Source organism: Corticium candelabrum, chromosome 8 (assembly GCF_963422355.1).
Source record: "Corticium candelabrum chromosome 8, ooCorCand1.1, whole genome shotgun sequence".
NCBI lineage: Eukaryota > Metazoa > Porifera > Homoscleromorpha > Homosclerophorida > Plakinidae > Corticium > Corticium candelabrum.
The window spans coordinates 1,131,345-1,152,109 of NC_085092.1; the positions used below are offsets into that span (position 1 = coordinate 1,131,345).

The window sequence follows — 20,765 nt, forward strand, 5'->3', positions numbered from 1 at the left end:
TAGACTATGTCAAGTACTAGTTAGGTACAGTCAAAACGGTTAGTGAGAAAACAATTACAGTGTAACTGAACAAGCCAACAAACTCCAACAGATTACGTACTCACACCTCAACTTTGAATGTTCAAAATGAATGGTAATTCAAAACAATCAATCCCCTTAATGTAAGCTTGCATGATACAAATCACTTGTGGTATGGGCTAATAGGGAAAGCAATTGCAAATGATTACACTAAATTAAAGAAGTTGAAGAACGGTTTGTGCCAGTGTTTAATACTAGTAGTTGTAGATACTGGTACAGTACACGATTACTTGCTAAAGCAAATTACATTATGTTATCTTTTCAAATGCTTTTGGTGTACATGTAAACAGCTATGCACTGTATACATAATACAAACAAATACCATGAACTATAAACCAGAGAACCTTCAGTAGTCCAAATCAAACATCATTGAACTTGACAACTGAACGTGGGTCTGATGAAAATCACTACTGCTGTCTGCCACTTTGTCTTCTATCCTGTAAAACCAGAACAAAAACTATCATGAGCACTAGAAAAACACTACGACTAATGACTATTGAAGGTCAGCAGATCCTCTCTTTCAATACTACAAGTACTATTAAAGGTACTGATACACAGACCTCTAGAAACCATGTTTGTCAGTACAGGTACAAGCAGTTCATTCAATGTATTGATAAGCATGCATGCACACAGATCATCAACTTGATGTCACTCCATACATCCAAAGTTGAAGTGAATGAAATTGCTTACAATTAGATAAAGAGATTGTTGGATACAAGTTGCTTCATCCAGTTATAAGCAACTAATTATTACATTTGGCATAATTATGGGTCACCAATATCTCAGCAACATGGACATGTCAGTTGAGTTGGACAGATAGACTCCAAAATATACGACTGCATAGTCCATAGCTTAGATTACTGTACAGTTGTTACTTCTCTAGTATGATAATCATAAATAGCTACAGACTTAGTACATATGAGGCACTTACAATAACTTGATATCCTCGTCTGATGTTGATGCAGTCTCCTTCTCAATTGTTTCTGCTAATTGCTCACATTCTGTATGAACGTCCACCTCTTCGTCTCCACTAGTATGTGTCTTACTGTCTGTTCCTCCCCTATCTGCGCTATGTTTGTCTTCACTTGCCACGCGACTAATGTCTCTTTGAGCTTTGCATTCTTCCTCTAATCTCGGCCAACAATGGCTCACATTGTTGTTTTGTGTCTTTTGAGCTACCACTTTCTTGCCTTCTGTATCAACATCATAACTCACTGGTTTCTCTACTACAACAGGTGCTGTCTCATCTGTTTGCAATTGACATTCCTTAGTGTCCACACTGGTGTCCACCTTTGTTTGAGGGGACTGATCTAGCTGAACAGTGACATGCTGGTCAGTCATCTCAGACACTGTGCATGTAAATGATTGAGCTTCCTCTGATCTCTAGCAGCATATACACAAAGGATTACTAAAAACAGTAACAAAGACCATTGCACATGATAATTAGGCTAAAGTGCAAATAATCAACATTTGCAAGTATATACAATCATACAGTCCATGTAGGTACATATTTGCACCTGTGCATCCTCATGCCGACACCTACGAGCACACACACACACACACACACACACACACACACACACACACACACACACACACATCTTTGTTACCCATGGGTCATTCCTAGGGTCTTCTATCTTCTTCACAGCATCTGCCACATTCTCTACAGTCAAGAACATCCTTTCTTCTAAACAATCTGCCGAAGCACCAGCCTGGAATGACTGCCATATTCCCTGACATTGTGGGTCTTTCCAAACTAAAATAATCACTGTTTCACGTAAAACCTCTATGTTAGTCTTGTCAACTACAATTTCATGTCCTGAGGCAAACAGTACACAGAATGAATAGCAAGTGTATTCATTGCGGTCATTTTCTGAATAATTTTGAAATTTCAAGTCCACCTACAAAGACATTATTGGATCTTACCAAATGTGTTAGCTCTTGCCATAAGAAGAAAGAAACCTTATCAGGTGAAATATTCTTTGTTATAGAATCAATGCTAACGTGTGAAACATGTAGAATAAATGTGGCGGTTTCTTCATCTTGCTGAAACGTGTAGTGCGGACAGGAACCTATGGTGAGAGTGAGTTAAATAAATAAATAGTAACACATATCATTAGTTTAATTGAAAATGAAAGGATAAGTCTTGGTTGATTAGCAAAGTGGCTACAGCTATAACAAAGCTCTCACATAAATCTATCCTAACACACACACACACACACACACACACACACACACACACACACACACACACACACACACACACACACACACACACACCAAACCAAACCAAATTGTGGTCGTAATGTGCAACAGCTATCACCAATACAAACAATTGCAGAGCAAGCTGTACGTCTTAATGTGTCTCGTCTATCTGTTGCTCACAATGCTAAAACAATAAGATGCATGCAAATGCATCAACTATTTAATTTATTAATATTTTCTAAATATTTTCCACAATAAACAACACATCTTTGATAAAACTGTAAAGTATCCAACTCTGTATTTGATATGTTTGTTAACTAATTAAGAATTCCATCACCTGTGAAGGTGGTTTCATTTGCAGCTTGCAAATCCTTTTGTGACATTGTTACTGGTATTACAGATAGTGTTATAGTCAGACGTCGTTTAGACTTATCAAACTTTGCTTCTCCTTTGCTATCATCAATTGGATATGGAAGTGACAACTGAGAAATATACAATACAGTTAACATACTTTCATTTACCAACACTGTACAGTCCTCACATCAAGGCCATATCTTTGCTTTTTACTCTCCAAAATGATCTTCTTTTCAAAGACATCAAGACTGACCGACGATGCAGATTTCTAGAATGAATAGTTGAGTGAGGAAAAAGTGGATGCATTTATTACTGACAAGCAAGAATGCGGTCAGTCACACATGCATACGATTACATGTACTGAAAAAGTTAAACAAACAACAGACCCAGACAAACTAATTCACGCAACTCACACATCGAGGCAACTCCACACTAACTACCAACTCTCGAGGACGTTTGGCAGGAGCAGCATCTCTAAGAGAGAAACATCTATTATCACAACAATAACATACTCAGATAGCAAAACTAGTAACCAGAATGCATCACATCAGAGAAATACAACAAAAGTAAAACCAAAACTGATTTTAGTGCATTCGCTTATGCTGACTATATACCAGCAATGTCACACAACGAAGGGCAGCAGGTCAGTCCTTGTACATTGTAGATGTATTACGGTGTAATGTTACATATTACAAACGACTACTAGTAGACCTGACTGAAAACTATCCCATTCACATCATCGTAAAGCCAAAAACTTAAATACATAAACCTACAATCTATAATCTTCATACTACTGTAGTAAAATTCAGTGACAACCGCATTACAAAACATCAACAAATGACAACCAATACGCATATCTTACACATCACATTCTGTATAAAAGGGACTAACATATCTATCTATCAATATAAAAAAAGTCACATACATTAGCTGTGACACGTTTTTTATTGTCAAGACATCAACCTACCTACATGTTTATAGCAAATTGCCAGTACATACTAATACATCACTTATCCATCAGTATAATTTCTGCTAATGCTTCTCAGCATAACAATGCAAACCCTGGTTATAGAAACTGCATGGATCACAACACAAACTCGTACCAATTTTCATACACAAAATAAAACACACGTGTTCATAATCACTCATTTGTTTAATTAAATTCCTGTTACCCAAATCTTTCAGTAGAAGTACTAGCTAACCTTGCTAATGTGTAGTCTTGAAAGTCAACAAACCCTCGGTGAACAACAGTATAGTGTGGCACTTCCATAACGACATCATTTGTACACAAATCCTCGTTACATTTGTCTATTTCCTTCGTTGACTGTGAATCACTCTCATCAAGACGTTCACCTCTCACTTGCTGTAAAGCATCACATTCACTCTGTACTGTACCCTTCGCCAGCTGTGTGTCTTGCTTGTCTCGAGCTTTGCCTTTAGCTTGCTGTTTGTCGTTCTCATCCAAAGCTTGCTCTTTCATTGACTGTTCATCATGTTTAGGTTGGGCCTTGTCTTGATGAGATGTCTCCACGTCTTGACCCTAACAACAGCCACGATAAACACTGCAGTTCATAATGCAATACACATGCTATATATAGAACTCACCTCTGTAGTCTCCTTTCGTATCACTAAGGGCTTTGGTGTTCCTTTAAATTTCATCTTTGGAAATCGAATCCCTGATACAAACACACACACTCAAATGATCATGTCATACCAGCTATGACTCTATCATACACTAATGACAACACACAAAACACTTTCTCAATGGCATTGCCAATAAAAGTTGTTGATAATGCACAAGAAGATAATTAGTTGTTTGACAGGAGTGTGTGCACCAATTTATTTTTTTATTCTGACTGCGTCTGCACTTGTAGTGAAAGGAAGTATTATTTATTCCAAATCTACATGTGAAAAGCAGCAAAAGAGATTAGTAAATCACGATTGTTCTAATACGTCTCGCATAACTAGAAAAATCTCTCGTACTAATGTACGCATACGTAGATTATCTGGGCACCCAGACTGCATCTGGGTATAGTGTACTAGCAGAAACGGCCAACGGCGATTGGCTGTGAAGGCATGCACTGTTCAGCTCTTCTGTCACTTTAGTGGCTATTAATATTGCTAATTCTGACTCTTTGTTCAATGGTAGCCCATCTGTTACTTAATATTTATATTAATATTAATAATTGTAAAATAAAAAATAAAAAATAAAATGAGCCAAATTTCTGAGCCACATTTCCTGTCAAACAACTAATTTCTCATTGTCGCCTAACCCTACATAGTGTTAATTTTAAAGAGAACTGATGAGCTACTATACCTCAGCTGCTACATGTTTGCCAATTGGTCTTTGAAATGAATTTGTCATTATCTGTATACATTATATGATACAAGTTGAAAAAAATCCTAAACTTTATAACATTGTCTGGTAACTTTGATCCTACACACATGCATGCGTGTGCACGTGCACACACACACACACACACAAACACACACACACACACACACACACACACACACACACACACACACACACACACACACACACACACTTGCACACAGATTCTAAAACTACCTGCTAATAATTAGTTTGTATTCAATTGAATGCTTCCATACAATAAATTAAACCTCAAAAAACCATGTTCGTACAAGCAACTTGTGACATCAAAAACTTGCTTGAAACAGCACTAGTACTACAATACTAGACCATGTCACCTAACACTGCTTAGCACCAAACATTCTGATAATTCACAGTCAGAATTTTGATTTACATCAACATATTCTCTTACTTTTTCTGTCAAATTGAACTTTGTTCTTTTTCTCAATCCCACTCATTGCTGAGTCGAGCATCAACTTCCGAAATCGAATATCCTGAAATACACAAAATTATAATAAACATGCAAAACTTACAATACAAATACATGTGATACAAATTGTAGATGGAAAATGCATACCCTAAGCCCGTGTTCACACGTGTCAGGATGAAATATAGCCTCAAAGACATCAACTCGCTTCCCACCTACAATATTACATAAAGTTGTGTCATAACACTGAAGAACGTAATGACAGACAGAGACAAAAATGTAATGACAGAAACAACACAAACAGAAAAGACATAATCACAAATGTACACACACTATGGGAATGAGTAGCCGGAACGACTAATCTCAATCATGACTTTGTCTATGTCTGTATAAACCAATCTGAGCCCCACAGGATCGACCACATATATCACATACGTAGCCCATTTGCAACGGCTGAACGGTCTTTCTCTTCTGTATTTTTTGCTTCAATGAGTCAACTTGTTGATCCTCAAACATTGTTGCTGACTTCTTGCAAACAGCTCTCCATAACATCCAATCTGATGCAATGTTTTCCACAACACATAATTTCAATGGGATTTCAGGGTCTTTTATAGCGCAACTTCTGTCCTCCAACTGACCTACTTCCATCTCGTAGCTGACTGTAAAAGACAGCCTTAGGCAGCCTCTCATCAGTCATGCGACACACATGTCCACACCAATGAAGTTGGAACACACACACACACACACACACACACACACACACACACACACACACACACACACACACACACACACACACACACACACACACACACACACACACACACACACACACACACACACACACACACACACACACACACACACACACACACACACACACACACACACACACACACACACACACACACACACACACACACACACACACACACACACACACACACACACACACACACACACACACACACACACACACACACACACACACACACACACACACACACACACACACACACACACACACACACACACACACACACACACACACACACACACACACACACACACACACACACACACACACAATGGCAAATGGATAAGGAGCTGCCGTTTATGGTTATGCCTCCAGCCAGATGGCTGGGCTCCTGTGCACTACACAGAAGCTATGGGCCGTGCTAAGCAATCTCCTGGAGCCTGGCCAGGTGTTCGCAGGAGCACTGACTGTGACGCCAACTGTGGTCTGAGCACTCGGAGTTCAACCCGGACCCCAATGGCTGATGAACTTTGTCGCAGTCGGGGGCCTTTGACACCCCAATCGAAGACCAGGTACTCATTTATACTCCTGAGTCGAGAGAGGCAATTGTGTGTGACTTTCTTGCCCAAGGAAATTATGCCATAGCTCGCCATCACTGTGACTTGAACCTGCAACCCTGTAACGTCCCAGATGTAATCACTCCATAAGATGACTCTCTAACCAACTGAGCTATAGCAACCACACACACACACACACATGCACACACACACACACACAAACACACACACACACACACACACACACAAACAAACACACACACACACACACACACACACACACACACACAAACACACACACACACACACACACACACACACACACACACACACACACACAGGACAACAAACTGACACCAACATATTTGACAAGATCAGTGACAAATATTCATTCAGAATCAACAATTCACACTAACTGCTGTCCAAGTCTTCTCGTGCAAATGTGAAAGAGAAAGGAATTTGCCAATGTTGACCTTGTCTATAAAACAGAAATCAGTGACTCTATCTCACCAGATACAAACCAATCAGTCTCACTTTTCATGATATTCTGCATTTCTAAACTCAGATTTCCCAACTTTGTCTGACTCACACATGTTGATAAATACCTTCTTACCTCCATCTACATACGCTGTCTTAGCAACAAAACTTGGCTAAACAAGAAAATTTGTTGTCAACCGATATTCACACACTAGAGACTGATTTCAACCTTCGGAATAACAACTTGTACACGTTTCCCTTTATCGGCTTCCATTCTAGCGATTTCTTCTTCATATAGCTAGTGCCACACACACACTCACTCACATTACTTACAAACCTTTTCCAATCTGCTCTTTCAGTAACTCTGTTAGCCTCTCACTACTATCTGTCTGTCTGTCTTAGTTATCTATTAATACATCATCAAAGCTAGTACAACATCACTAACACTAAAATATAGCTAAAAGTAAAACTACAAGTCTGTCTGACTGTTTGTCAATTATTCCTACATCAGTAGCATTTCTAACCTCGAATTTCCAGACCAGAGAGCACGCGAAGCGCACAAATTCTAGTCTGGACCAGAACGATGCTAAAATGATTTCAGAAATAGCCTTTTAAGCCAATCAGCATCTTAGAACCAGAATGTCGGTTGTAAATTCTGATTGGTTAGCAATAATTGGTTATGCTAAGTGCACTAACGCTGATTACGCATGTGAAATCCTCCTGGGTGGCTAGTGCACGCCAGAGCCGTGATGAAGACTCTGGTGCATGCACACATCTTAGTTTTAGTTTCAGCTTCAGTTCTTCAATCTTTTCCAGCTTACAGTGACAGGACATGCACAGCAGCGTCGCTAGACCATCACCTTTGACAACTGGTCGAGTGGTGGTCTTGCTAGTCGAGCAGTTAGATTAGCTAGCGGTCTACTGCAGAATCAAGGAGTCGTTGTTTCATGCCGTCCACCAAGGTATCGCCACAAACATGGCAGATGTCTCTTTTTCGTTCGTGAGATCTCAAGGCATTTACAAATTATATGTTTATGTAATGCAAAAGTGCGGTATCTTTCCATTTCATTATTAAACTACGTAAAACGATCCTACGCTGTTAGACTACCATTTAGCATCACTTATTGATAAGTACTTCCGAAACCATTTTAGTATCGTTTTGGTACAGACTAGAGTTCGCACGCTTCACACACTCTCTGGTTTTGGAAGTTCAAGGCTACAGCATTTCAATCCTGTAAATTAGTAATACAAGTAATACCTCTGCCAGGTATTATATATATATATATATATATATATATATATATATATATATATATATATATATATATATATATATATATATATACCAACGTCATGAAGCCAATGTCACATCAACTGGAAGTATTTTCCACCCTCTTGTGTGCGGCCTGTGGTCACCACACAGTTTGGAAGTATTAAAGACCATCGCATGACGTCTATCTTTCGACAGTCAGCCAGGCAGTCAGTAAAATACATGAACAACTGTCGGTGAAACTCTGGCTATATAACGCCAAAATGGTATTGCATAGACTGGCTTTAGATTGCACAGACATGATTTTTGGATAATGTGTGTTAGATACCCACGTGGGTGGGTTTATATAAATAATATATATATTTCTCTATAACTATATATATATATATATATATATATATATATATATATATACCGAGAGCTCGATAGATTGCCATATAGCACCATGCCCCTTTCTGTTGTGCGACCCAGATTAGAAGTCTCGCTACGCTCAGCAATAAGCAAAATGATAGAACTTCAATAGACAAACAATCGATTAGTTTTTGGAATTAATGTGATGTCATTGGTATGCGTACATGCTAATTAAGCTAAACACACAAAAAAACCTTTCAAATAATGGCATGAAAACCACTATTAATTAATTAATGGCTTTATCAGGTAACTGAGCTGCCTTGATGAATGTTTGTGCTCTCAGACTTCTGTCTAGTTGCACCATAGTATACAATCAGGAAGGATTGACAACATCAATGAATAACAAAAACAGAAAATAAAATAAGCAATAAAAACAAACATGCAATAAAAATTAAACATAATAAAAATGAAACCATAAATAAAATTGTAAAATATTACAAACAGGAAGTAGAAATAAAATAAAATAAAAAGACAAAATCAAATGCAATGACGTCAACTAGTTCGTCTCGTGTTCATCGTTTCATCAAGCGTTTTGTCGCTTATTTCGACATTACTTTTCTGTTTTCCGGGTTTGCTAGTTCGTTCGCGTATTCCACAAACATCTTCTTGAACTGTTCATTTTTCATCGCGTTTTCAAGCAGTTTGAACTCCTGAAAGACAAGCAAAACAAATCACAAATACAATACTTTTAATTGCCTCTATTTCTGACCTCAGGAGAGATATCTGGTTTCTCTCTTCCACTGCGAGCCATCTGCACGTTGCAACTTACTTTGTCAGACAGTTTCCCGTAGAAACCAATCGAGGAAATCCCGGATTAGCAAATTTAAACTCCCGGATCCGTAGTACAATTTTGTGTCAAGTTCCCGGATTTGAGTTCATATTAATAAGTTATCCACGATGGTACGTACGAAGTTGTAGTTGCTGTTTTTCGCATTTTTGGTGTGTTGCTAATTTTTGTCTTGTTTAGAAACCGTTAATGCTCCACGGTCATGAGCGGTCCATCACGCAAATCAAGTATAATCGTGATGGTGACCTTCTCTTCAGTGTCGCTAAAGATTCCACTCCGACCGTGTGGTACTCGCTGAATGGAGAGAGGCTGGGCACCTACGATGGACATTCGGGTGCTCTCTGGTGTATTGATGTTACTCGTATCCTCTAGGATTCAGATGTTGGAGTGTGTGCAATGTGTTGGTCTCACTGGCAAATGGATAGTGATGTTTACCTGGCTGAAGGTCTTGGGCAAACTCTTGCAAGAAAAAGAAATGAAACTTTGAGGGAATGTCCTCTAGTTTTAGTAGAATTTTGTTGTAAAGAACGACAATTTAACACTAGAGCAGATTACAGCAAAATGGAGTCAAACCAGTACAGCTAGAGCATAAAAATTCCATCAAGATTTTTCAAGAAATTGGCAAAAAATTGCAAGAAATTGGCCAAGAACTTCAACCTGGAATGTGTGTGTGTGTGTGTGTGTGTGTGTGTGTGTGTGTGTGTGTGTGTGTGTGTGTGTGTGTGTGTTTGTGTGTGTGTGTGTGTTGTGTGTGTGTGTGTGTGTGTGTGTGTGTGTGTGTGTGTGTGTGTGTGTGTGTGTGTGTGTGTGGTGCGATAGCTCAGTTGGTTAGAGAGCCATCTTATGGAGTGTTTATATCCGGGACCTTAAAGGGTCACAAGTTCAAGTCACAGTGATGGCAAGCTATAGCATAATTTCCTTAAGCAAGAAACTAACACACATTTGCTTCTCTCGACTCAGGAGTATAAATAAGTACCTTTGGTCATTGACTGGGGTCCTAAGCGGCCATCAGCTGTGACATGACATCAGCCACTGGGGTCCTGGTGAGACTTTGGGTGCTTACACCACAGTTGGCTTCATAAGTTGGTGCTCCTGCGAGTGCCTGGCCCGGCTCCAGGAGTTTGCTAGCGCAGGCCCAGAGTTTCCTGAGTAGCGCACAGGGCCCAGCTTAACAGCTGGGGTGTGACCTCTGAGAGGCAGCTCCTGACAGTTAGGATTTAGGTGTGTGTTTGTGTGTAAACACGTTGTGACAATATCTCTTGAATGGTTCTATTTATATGAAATTTCAGACTATGAAGATCTTGCCAAAATCTCAAACAAGTTGAAAACAGGCACGGGGTTGACAAATTGATTAAAAGCTAATAAATCCAAAACTGACACCTCAGGATCCAACCCAGAAGAGCACATTTTACATTTGACACAGAGTTGTGCAATCCCGTCATACATGGCTTTCTTATTAGATGTGACACTCTGAGTGAAGAGTCTATGATGTTGTCAAACACTGGCATCAGAGTGGCAGTGTAGCAATTTTCTGTTTTTCTGAACAAATTTTGTGTCACTTTGCATCTGTGAAATGTCCCAATGATGGTCATTAATATTAACCTACATTGTTTGAGCACACGTTGCTCTGATATGACCAACTGAATCTGAGGGACACGACACTTAATTAGTCTACTGTACAGTACCGCTATTGGTTTGTATTCTTGTGTGAATTATTGTTATATATCTTGACTATTACTCTCTCAGTGGACACGCGTCTTGTACTCACCGGCTCTGCTGATAACACGTGCAGGTTATGGGACTGTGAGACAGGACGTCAGATATCGGTTTTTGAGACAAAGACTGCTGTCAGGTCGTGCGGTTTTGCTTCATCTAGCGAACTCATTTTCATCACAACTGATAAACAGATGGGACACGAGTGTGAGATTATGATGTTTGACATGTCATCAGGAGGTGGGTGTACTTCTTGGATGTTGTGTTATCACTTCGTTGTACGCATTCTTTCTACCTGTGACCTGCTGGCTGCTTTATCAGTAGTTTTTCATGATTTCTTGATGACGTTTGCTCTAAGTGCTATAGTAATCTGTTGCTGCTGTTTTTGTGTGTTTATAAGATTTGGATTGGATGTGAAGGCATGTATGTTTGTTGTCTCAAAATTTCATTATCTGTTTGGTTGCGTGTTTGTCTTCATCAGTCTCTTTGTCTGTTTCTCTCTACCAGCCTGTTTATCTCTCTGGTTATACATTTGTCTGTATGTTTGTCTTTTGTTAATTTTTCATAGTCTCTTGTATTGAACACAAATGCTTAAGAGCTGTTTGTGTGTGCGTCTGTGTGTCAATACTTATATTCACTTACATCAGCACTACCAGGGATCTCTCAGGGATACAATAGCTTGGCAGCCCATTGTGCTATTTTGCTCCTCCACCATGCTCTTTCTCAATTACTTCTTGACCGCCACTCTAACTCTTGTCTCACTAATCACACGTCCATTCTCCGATAGCCTTTGTTATACTTGTACTCAGTCCTTTCCTTAGTCGCCTTATATTCATGTGCTTGACCATGTGCTGGCGTTATACTTTCAACACGGGTGTGAGATGAGAGGACTGGGTACGAGTATAACATAGACTATCTGAGGATGGACGTGTGATTAGTGGGACAAGAGTTAGCGTGACAGTCAAGAAGAACTAAGTCTTTGTCACATTTCTTTATATTTACAGTATAGTGCATATGAAAATTAGCTGAAACTGTGCGAATTTGATGCACAGTGTGCACAGCAAAGTGTTCAAGTGCATAGCTTGACATCTTGAGCACTTTGTTTCTTCAATTAGGAAATTGAGGACAACCAATCCCTCAGGCTTAAGAGCATTAGATTGTGTGACGCTGAAGCATCACGTTGCGAAATGTCGAAGTGCCACACGCCAAGTGGCATTGCGTCACACGCGTTGCACTTGCATCATTCACAATATGGTTTCACCACATCAGAGACATCACTGCATGTGGGCTAACACAGCTACAGACATGGGCATAATTATGGAGCCACCCCCATATCAGCTGACGCATGGAAATCAACAATTACAGATTTATGACTATACCTCAAATGACTATACATCAAATCATGCTATTTGGGTATTTATATTGTTCTGATTGGACGCTCTGACAACCCATAGTAACAAACGATTAGAGAATGACCAGACTAACCACCGCCACCATACATTACCATGTCCAAACCGTTCATGTTGTGACGTCACAAGAGCAGACTCACAATATGCAAGTAAACTGAAACGTATAGTCTCCTGACACAACAAAGTCTTTTTATTGTTTAGAAGCTTTTTGAAAAACAATTTTCATTATTAACTTTCGAACCAATTGAACTGACAGAAAGAAGCAGCCATGTAGGTCACACATGATCACCTCCAATCTCAGGCATGTGAATGGCACAATCAGAGCCATTACCTCACAATTATGACTTGTTTTAATTTACTAAGAAGTGTAGCTATTGCTGTAGATGCATGTACTTGCAGTATCCGAGAAAGTCCAATAATTTTTTAAACTAAGTCACATGCTTGGGGTGGCTCCATAATTATGCCCATGTCTGTAATGGTCGTATATTGATGTTAATTAATTAAATAGTTTTGTGAATGATGTAGTGTAGTACAGCCATAAATTTGTTAAATTAGTCTAGTGGGTACACGTAAGGGTTTGGACATTTTCAAGTGCAGAATGTGGCGTAGATATGGGCATGGCCTTACCCCATATCCATCTCCACCACACTATTTCAAATCCTGTGGAGAACCCTGACTACCATTCTGAATACCAGTCTAACGCTGTGATGTTGGTTTGTCTGTTTGTGTGACTGACCAACCATGAGTGTAGGAGCCATGTGGACCAAGAGACTCGATTGTCCCCCCCAATATATTTTTTTGGTTCACTTGCATTACTTTCAAATATTATAATAATGAATACGTGTTTGGTCCTTAAGCCTTGAAAACTTGCTTTGCCAAGTGATTGTTTGGCTGTTGTGTGTCTGTTTGCCTGCTTTTAATGCATACATGGTAGTTCGTCTAACAGTCAGCTTGCCTTATTACTCTTCTGTGTTACTCTTTCTTTTGTGTTGTTATTTACTCATCATGACATTGTTAATTATCAATTTCTACATTAGGTCTTGTGTCACCAATTCAGTCGACACCAGTCACCGATTCTCGAGTGACAGCAGGTTTGTGGGGATTAGATGACAGCCTGATAATAACCGGCCACGAGAATGGAGAAGTGAGGCACTACAATCCAAGGGTACAACACATTTCTAGAATTATATGACAAGCATAACATGCTCTCTTGTTGTATCAGACCGGCGAGAAGCTACGGACTGTGAAGAAACACACTAAGAGTATAACAAACCTTCAACTCAGTAAAGATCAAACGATGCTCATTGCGGCATCTAAAGACACAACAGCAAAGGTACTTGACAATGACAACCGTATGGTGTCAGTATTGACGTGGATGGATGTCGTTTGTGTAGTTGTTTGATGCAGACACACTTCACCATCTGAAAACGTACAAGACAGAACGTCCAGTGAACTCGGCGACGATTTCTCCTATCAAAGATCATGTGAGAGACGAATGTGTTCTGATGGAGAGAATGGTTGACACTGTGGCTGTTTGTTGTAGGTCATTTTGGGTGGTGGACAAGAGGCAATGGATGTGACGACAACGACGTCGAGAGTTGGAAAGTTTGATGCTCGTTTCTTTCATCTTGTTTTTGAGGAGGAGATCGGAAGGGTGAAGGGACATTTTGGACCCATCAACAGTTTGGCATTCCATCCAGATGGCAAGAGGTGCAGCTCTTGTAGTGAACAAACTAGAATAGGCATTGCTATGTGTTATGTGTTGATGGGCGTTATGTAGACTAGAAATTACAAGCAATCAGTAGACAGATAAACAGACAAGCAGGCAGGCAGACAGACAGTGAGATGTTTATGGTTTTAGTTGTTGCTTTAGTGTATTTAGCATGTAATAGTTCTGATTAATATCTGGTTTGGACTGACAAACAGACAGAGATGACTCTAGCCTAGACCTGGATGTCGCACTCTCCCATTCTTGGAGCACTGACATTTTCTCTAAATCTGCAGAGATTGATGGAGCTGCTGCCGCAAGATGGAAATAAAAGGAAGAAAAATAAATATAAGACTGGAAATAGACCTGGGGGAGTTTCTGTCAAGATGATAATATTATGATACATCTTGTTCTAGGACAGTTTGGATGGTGGTGCTGTGAAGGCTCAGCATACCTTGATCCGAAGCCTATAAAAAACTCTGTAGATGAGTCAGAGTGGGTTGTCCAAATCCAGAGTTTATGGAATTTTGGTGGCAGTCCAACTTCAAAAATGCAACAGCAACACTATTGATAGAGATGAGATCATTCTGGGACAGCAACTCTCTTTTTAACAGAACAAATATTACGTAGGCCTTTTTATGGGGACCTTTCTTTTGATCAATTTCAAATGTAATTTTTTAATGGTTGTAGTTCTGGAATGTTTGGTTGTTATTGGTATAATCTTCTTGGTAATGGATGTAGACTTTGACGTTTGAATATTTATTATCTTGACAGACAGAGAGACAGACAAATTACATACTTTATAACCACTTTTACTGCCACTGCGCTTAATTTTTGTGGACTTCGAGGACTTTGAAGGAAGGTGCTTATTGGAGTGCAGGCGCTTAAAGGTGCCCGCTTATGATTCACTGGGCATGCAGACACACCCACGCAAACTTGAAACGTACCACAATTTAAAGTTGTGTACTAACGAAGCAGAGCAAGCGAACATGTTAGGGTGCATCACGTTCTATGACATACAGTCTTTATTCCTAGTAAAAAGAGAAATGCAAATCGCTTTCTTGTCCACCACGGCAGTTTTGCTCCTCGTACTTGATATTTTGAGAAAGCTAACGACAAGTGTGTTAGGTTCTTTATCCACACATTTACCATTTACCATCTTGAAATAGCTTGCTGTTGAATGACAAAGTGCTTTCTCGATCATCATTTTGTTTCACGTGACCCGGAAATGGGTGGAAACCAAACCATTATCACACTATCTTGATGGCATCCGAAACTCAGAGCATGAAAGTAACAATGTAGAGGTGCCGGACACTGCCGACAACGCAGATCGTGCATCTATCGTGGATGATAGAGGGCCTGGGTACGAGGCTAGATAGCTCAGAGCCGTATATACGGCTCTGAGATAGCTACTAGTTTACTACAGTACTGTAGATTAGATACTAGTAGCCTCGGCCGTCCAGACCCATTGAGCGCCGATTCAACTGGATAGCCTCGAAGTTCCAGACCCATGTTCGGGCAACGTACAACAAGGAAAGATCGAGAAATCGCTTTGTAGTTCAACAACAAGCTATCCCAAACTGGCAATGGTCAATGTGTGGATAAAGGCACGGTTGGTTTCAAGTTTGTGTGGGTGTGTCTACACGTGAACGTGAATTTGTGAGCGGGACCTTTAATAATTTGACATGGAAACCATGCACCCAACGGCTCTGATCAGTATGTAGTACATTATATCGTATATCTTCACCAATATGGAAGGAAAGGAACATCAGAGAAAAATCTATGGAAAACGTGATCGCTAGCTAGCGCATGAAATACCTGTATCTTACATCAGTATACAAGAGGTGAAGAAACAGCAGTGACAGCTTTTATCTGTATGTTGTAACTCGACTGCTTGGGCACATCTCGGAGTACACCTCGCGCAATCAGACTGGATAGTGTGGCGGTAAAAAGAGGACGGCACTGATTCTGTCAGATATGAGTGCAGTATGGCGTTTATGAGAGGATGGCGGTAACAAGCGGTCATACAGTAGTTAATCTCTAATATCTTACTAGTGACAAACAGACAGACAGACAAATTTGAAACTGCGTGTGACACAAAGACAGAGGGACAGACAGAGAAACAGTGACAAAACAACTTGGTTAATATGGACTCGTAAGCGTAGCAACTCTACTGAACTTATTACAGCAGTACATGATCTCATCATCATTATTATTATTGCATTTCTTTCAGCTACAGCAGTGGTGGAGAAGATGGGTATGTACGTATTCATAATTTCGACACTTCATACTTTGGGTTTGAGTTTGAGTACTGACGAGTAGCTACTCTAGTGTTTAATGAGATATCATTCAAATGTCATTTTTCACGTCCCAGGTGCCTTCCATGCATCCCATTCTGAGTTAACTTCGCTCGTATCTCCATACACTGATTGTCAATGTCACGAGAACTTGTTTTCACACCCAAATCGTTTTCAATCCTGGCTAATGTCCTCTGCAGTGTAGACAGCGTGTGTCTATGTTGAACATTGAATGAGAATGTTACGGGGATAATAAAGTGTGCGAGGACTCACTCAGCAACAGCTAGCTTCTCAAGGAGACTTTGTGTTGACCCTGCAATCTCAGAGACTTCTTCCACGAGTCCATATTGAGCTTCGTCACGACACAACTCAACATTGGGCCGAAACGTTCGGTTCTCGAGTCGAGTTTGAGCAACCTGAATAACGAAGACATGCAATAGCACGTTGACGGTCTGCCTATAAAGTATGCATTCAGCCATGTCTGTCTGTCTGTCTGTCTGCGCACTCGTCTGCTCACCACCCACTCAGTCACTCGTCTTCACACCATACCATCATAGGAGGTTCCTTGTTCTGGATGGACTTCTGAAGCCTCTCTATTTCTGTCTGCACATCAGATATCTCCTCCTGTGTCTGAAACAACAACAACGATATATAAATGGCAGAAACCTTCAGACAGCATCAAACACTCCCCATACATTGTGTCGCTGCCATTCCAGCTCACTGATTGCCTGTTTGATTTCGTGGATTCGTTTACGGAAAGCTCTATCAGTCGCAAGTCTCTGAGTGTCGAGATCACTGCTGGTCTAATGATAAGTTAATCACACACTTGACATCAGCTTGAATAGAAGGTATTTGGTGATGTTGGTGCTCCTACCTGCTGCACTGTGTAGTTAATAGCTTCACGAAGAGCAGTGGACCCCTTCATTTCGGCATTAGCTCTTATGCTGTTGTAATTGGAGAATGAGTCCCACGTGTCAGGTGTAACAACACTAACAAACCGGCATACGTTACATGAACATTGTGCAACAGATTTCATATGGTGTGTGTGTGTGTGTGTGTGTGTGTGTGTGTGTGTGTGTGTGTGTGTGTGTGTGTGTGTGTGTGTGTGTGTGTGTGTGTGTGTGTGTGTGTGTGTGTGTGTTTGTGTGTGTGTGTGTGTGTGTGCCCGCATATATGTTGGCGCCCGGAGTTTGAATTGCTCTGTGGTTGCCTACCATTTTCCAATACTCTATGGTTCCATTGCTTATAATTTTTTGACACGTAAGAAGTACTTTCGAAGCGAAGGAGGCTATGCAATACACAAATGCATCGATATTCATGGGAAAACTTTTTTATGACTTCGTCTTTGTCTCCACTGAAGGGGTAGCATGTCCGTTTAGACGGAGGAAGAGCAGTGTGTGTGTGTGTGTGTGTGTGTGTGTGTGTGTGTGTGTGTGTGTGTGTGTGTGTGTGTGTAGTCATATCGAGAAATGCATAGGACACATACGAGACATCGTACTATTTATACGAAACATAGATCTATTGCCAGGCGACTGTTGCAGCAACGGAGTTCAAAAGCTAGACTTCTTGCTCGTCTTGGTCTCTCCACAATACGTTAAGACACAGAATCTCCGTCTCGCTCACATCAATTGTACCAAATTAGCAAGCACGGCTCGTTTTCCAGCACACTATGCATTTACACGATGTACTTGACCCGAGCTGGCTCGTGCTGGCTTGGCTAGAAATACCGAGCTGAGCTGGCAAGGCTCAGCCCACGTTTACACATACTATAGAAACCGAGCCAGTAAAGGCTGGCCTGCTTACAAGTGCTCATGTAAATGGAGTTTTAGGAATTAAAAATACTAAAGTTAATATTAAAAATTGAAAGTGAAAATTAAGACTAGAATGTACAATTTTTAATTTAAATTTTAAATTTGAATTTTAGAAATTAAAAGTTTTAATAGACTTTAAGTAGATGTCTATTTTAAAAGTAAAAATTAGAAAACAAACTAAAAATTAGAAACATAAATATTGCAATGCAAAAAATTGAAAGGCACAATCACCCACTGACCATCCTACCCATGGAGTTCTGTTGTGTCACAGTGTGTGCTTGTGTTGTATGTATAGCACAAGGTTTATGATGTGTGTCTGAACGAGCTATTTTGAAGATGTAGAGGGGTATTTATAATTAAGTGTATCAACTACCACATCTCACCCCTTTTCAATTCGTGTAGAGTTTGCATGAAAGCTTATGTTTCCTGACTCATTAGTCATTCCCTTACAATCATTATCAATATCAAACGCTGTCTGCTTGTCTGTCAGATCGAGCTGCAGTTGCTGTCGAGCCTCCTGCAACACACTAACCAAACCAACAGCCAATACAGAACCTCATACATACACACAGCACATGATATATTTCATACTTACCAAAGCTGTTCATAAGCTTCCATAACTTTTTGCAGCAACATTGACTTGATGGCTTCAACTACTTCAAGCTCCTGTCAATAAATCAGATCAAGAGATGATTGATGCTCTAAGAAACCTGACTTATAAATAGTGTATGAATTAGCAATGATCGCCCAAAGGTCTGAAACATTGCAATACTTGCTTGTTAACATGCAACTATATGTTCCTAGTATGTCAGGATATTTCTAAAATAATATTTAACGTAACTGAGGGATTGATTGACGATACTGTTTACATCAAATGATGATGAAAAATTCAGTACAGGAAAATGTATATTGGTGACAAATGATACTAGAGAAGTGTCATACTATCGTGGCAGACAGTAAATCTTTGTAATCTTTGCAACCGTGACTGAAACAGACTAGACGATCGAGCCCTTTTGTATTACCCCAAAGCTCAAGTATAAGCCCCAGCCCCTACTTTGGTCAAGGCTCTAATATTTTCACATCTCTTAGTCCTTTAAATATAATAGTGCTAATATTGGTGCTTTTCACAGTGACTGTTTCATAGATTTGTGCCTTTAGAAATGCTGATATTCGATCTTTAGCTTGTGCATGCCTGCAGTCGACCACGTGTTGAAGGTTTGATGACTCGAATAGCTGGGATATAGAACATTAAGTTTCCATACTTTAGGTAGTGGTGGTGGTTTGAAGCTCTGCTATATTTCTATTATAGCAACATGTTGTGCAAGCTAGTTAACTAATAACCCAACCACTTCCGCCAATTAACAACTTTTGGTGGCAATTACTTTTTGAGAAAGACCCCATCCCATACTTGACCTTTGATTCTGGCCAACCATTGGGATGAGGTAATAATCAAGTGAGTAAATATCAACTTAGTATATTTGATATTAACTTAATTAACATCAATAATTCGATTTGCACAGTAATAACAGGCGGGCTTTTGGGTCAATACTAAGTATGTACTAAAATTAGCAGTAAATATGCAATAACAAGTGAACAATTCGGTCGACCCCAGCAGACTGAAGAGAGTCACATGACCAGCAACTCACACAACTTGCTCGATCTCATCACCAGCATTCATGTACCTTATGCAGTTGTGCTTCTACCTCGTCTCTCACAAGATCAATGGCCATCCTTCCCTCTCTCATTGTCATACAATCCCATACAACTTCAGTTGGCACACTCTTCGCATCCAATGCTCTTTCACTTCGCTCTTTGTGCTCGCTCAGACACTCGATTTCCGTCTCGACCGCTGTCAGACATTTTTCAAGTGACTCTTTCCATTTTTCTATATCACTGAAACGTTTTTCTAGTTTCTTATTCGAACTGTGCTGCGTCCACGTTGTGTGACAGTCTGTGTCGTTACGAAGACGATGGGACGATTGACGAAAGTCGTGAGCCACATCTCGTTGTTTTATGGCTGTTGTTGATTGGATACGATTAGCGACGTGCCAGTCAGACGGAGCAAAACGCGTGGCAGACTTCTGCATGACTTGTTGTTATGTACGTTGCAGCGCAACCTAGCTGCTGATC

At 40.1% G+C, this 20,765-nt stretch overlaps 3 protein-coding genes across 3 annotated transcripts; 1 reads left to right on the forward strand and 2 right to left on the reverse strand.

Moving 5' to 3' along the window:
* Nucleotides 1-160: 160 nt before the first annotated feature.
* LOC134183146 (protein kintoun-like) lies at nucleotides 161-9,716 on the reverse strand. The gene is made up of 16 exons (XM_062650615.1): nucleotides 9,620-9,716; nucleotides 9,465-9,560; nucleotides 7,459-7,527; nucleotides 7,287-7,402; nucleotides 7,169-7,230; nucleotides 5,589-5,653; nucleotides 5,424-5,505; nucleotides 4,243-4,313; nucleotides 3,840-4,177; nucleotides 3,051-3,111; nucleotides 2,825-2,905; nucleotides 2,621-2,765; nucleotides 2,041-2,150; nucleotides 1,689-1,979; nucleotides 1,010-1,461; nucleotides 161-515 (listed from the first exon to the last, which is right to left on the reverse strand). The coding sequence occupies exons 1-16, from the start codon at nucleotides 9,659-9,661 to the stop codon at nucleotides 425-427; spliced, it is 2,172 nt and encodes a 723-aa protein (XP_062506599.1). The 5' UTR covers nucleotides 9,662-9,716; the 3' UTR covers nucleotides 161-424.
* Nucleotides 9,717-9,775: 59 nt separating this feature from the next.
* On the forward strand, nucleotides 9,776-16,886 carry LOC134183255 (eukaryotic translation initiation factor 3 subunit I-like). The gene is made up of 8 exons (XM_062650748.1): nucleotides 9,776-9,810; nucleotides 9,878-10,058; nucleotides 11,444-11,650; nucleotides 13,857-13,984; nucleotides 14,042-14,152; nucleotides 14,214-14,303; nucleotides 14,363-14,529; nucleotides 16,761-16,886. The coding sequence occupies exons 1-8, from the start codon at nucleotides 9,808-9,810 to the stop codon at nucleotides 16,840-16,842; spliced, it is 969 nt and encodes a 322-aa protein (XP_062506732.1). The 5' UTR covers nucleotides 9,776-9,807; the 3' UTR covers nucleotides 16,843-16,886.
* LOC134183254 (tektin-2-like) lies at nucleotides 16,723-20,750 on the reverse strand. Its single transcript, XM_062650747.1, has 8 exons — nucleotides 20,318-20,750; nucleotides 19,231-19,301; nucleotides 19,019-19,162; nucleotides 17,699-17,813; nucleotides 17,520-17,627; nucleotides 17,374-17,454; nucleotides 17,098-17,240; nucleotides 16,723-17,040 (listed from the first exon to the last, which is right to left on the reverse strand). Exons 1-8 carry the CDS (start codon nucleotides 20,720-20,722, stop codon nucleotides 16,884-16,886), a joined length of 1,224 nt encoding a protein of 407 aa, XP_062506731.1. The 5' UTR covers nucleotides 20,723-20,750; the 3' UTR covers nucleotides 16,723-16,883.
* Between the last annotated feature and the right edge of the window lie 15 nt (nucleotides 20,751-20,765).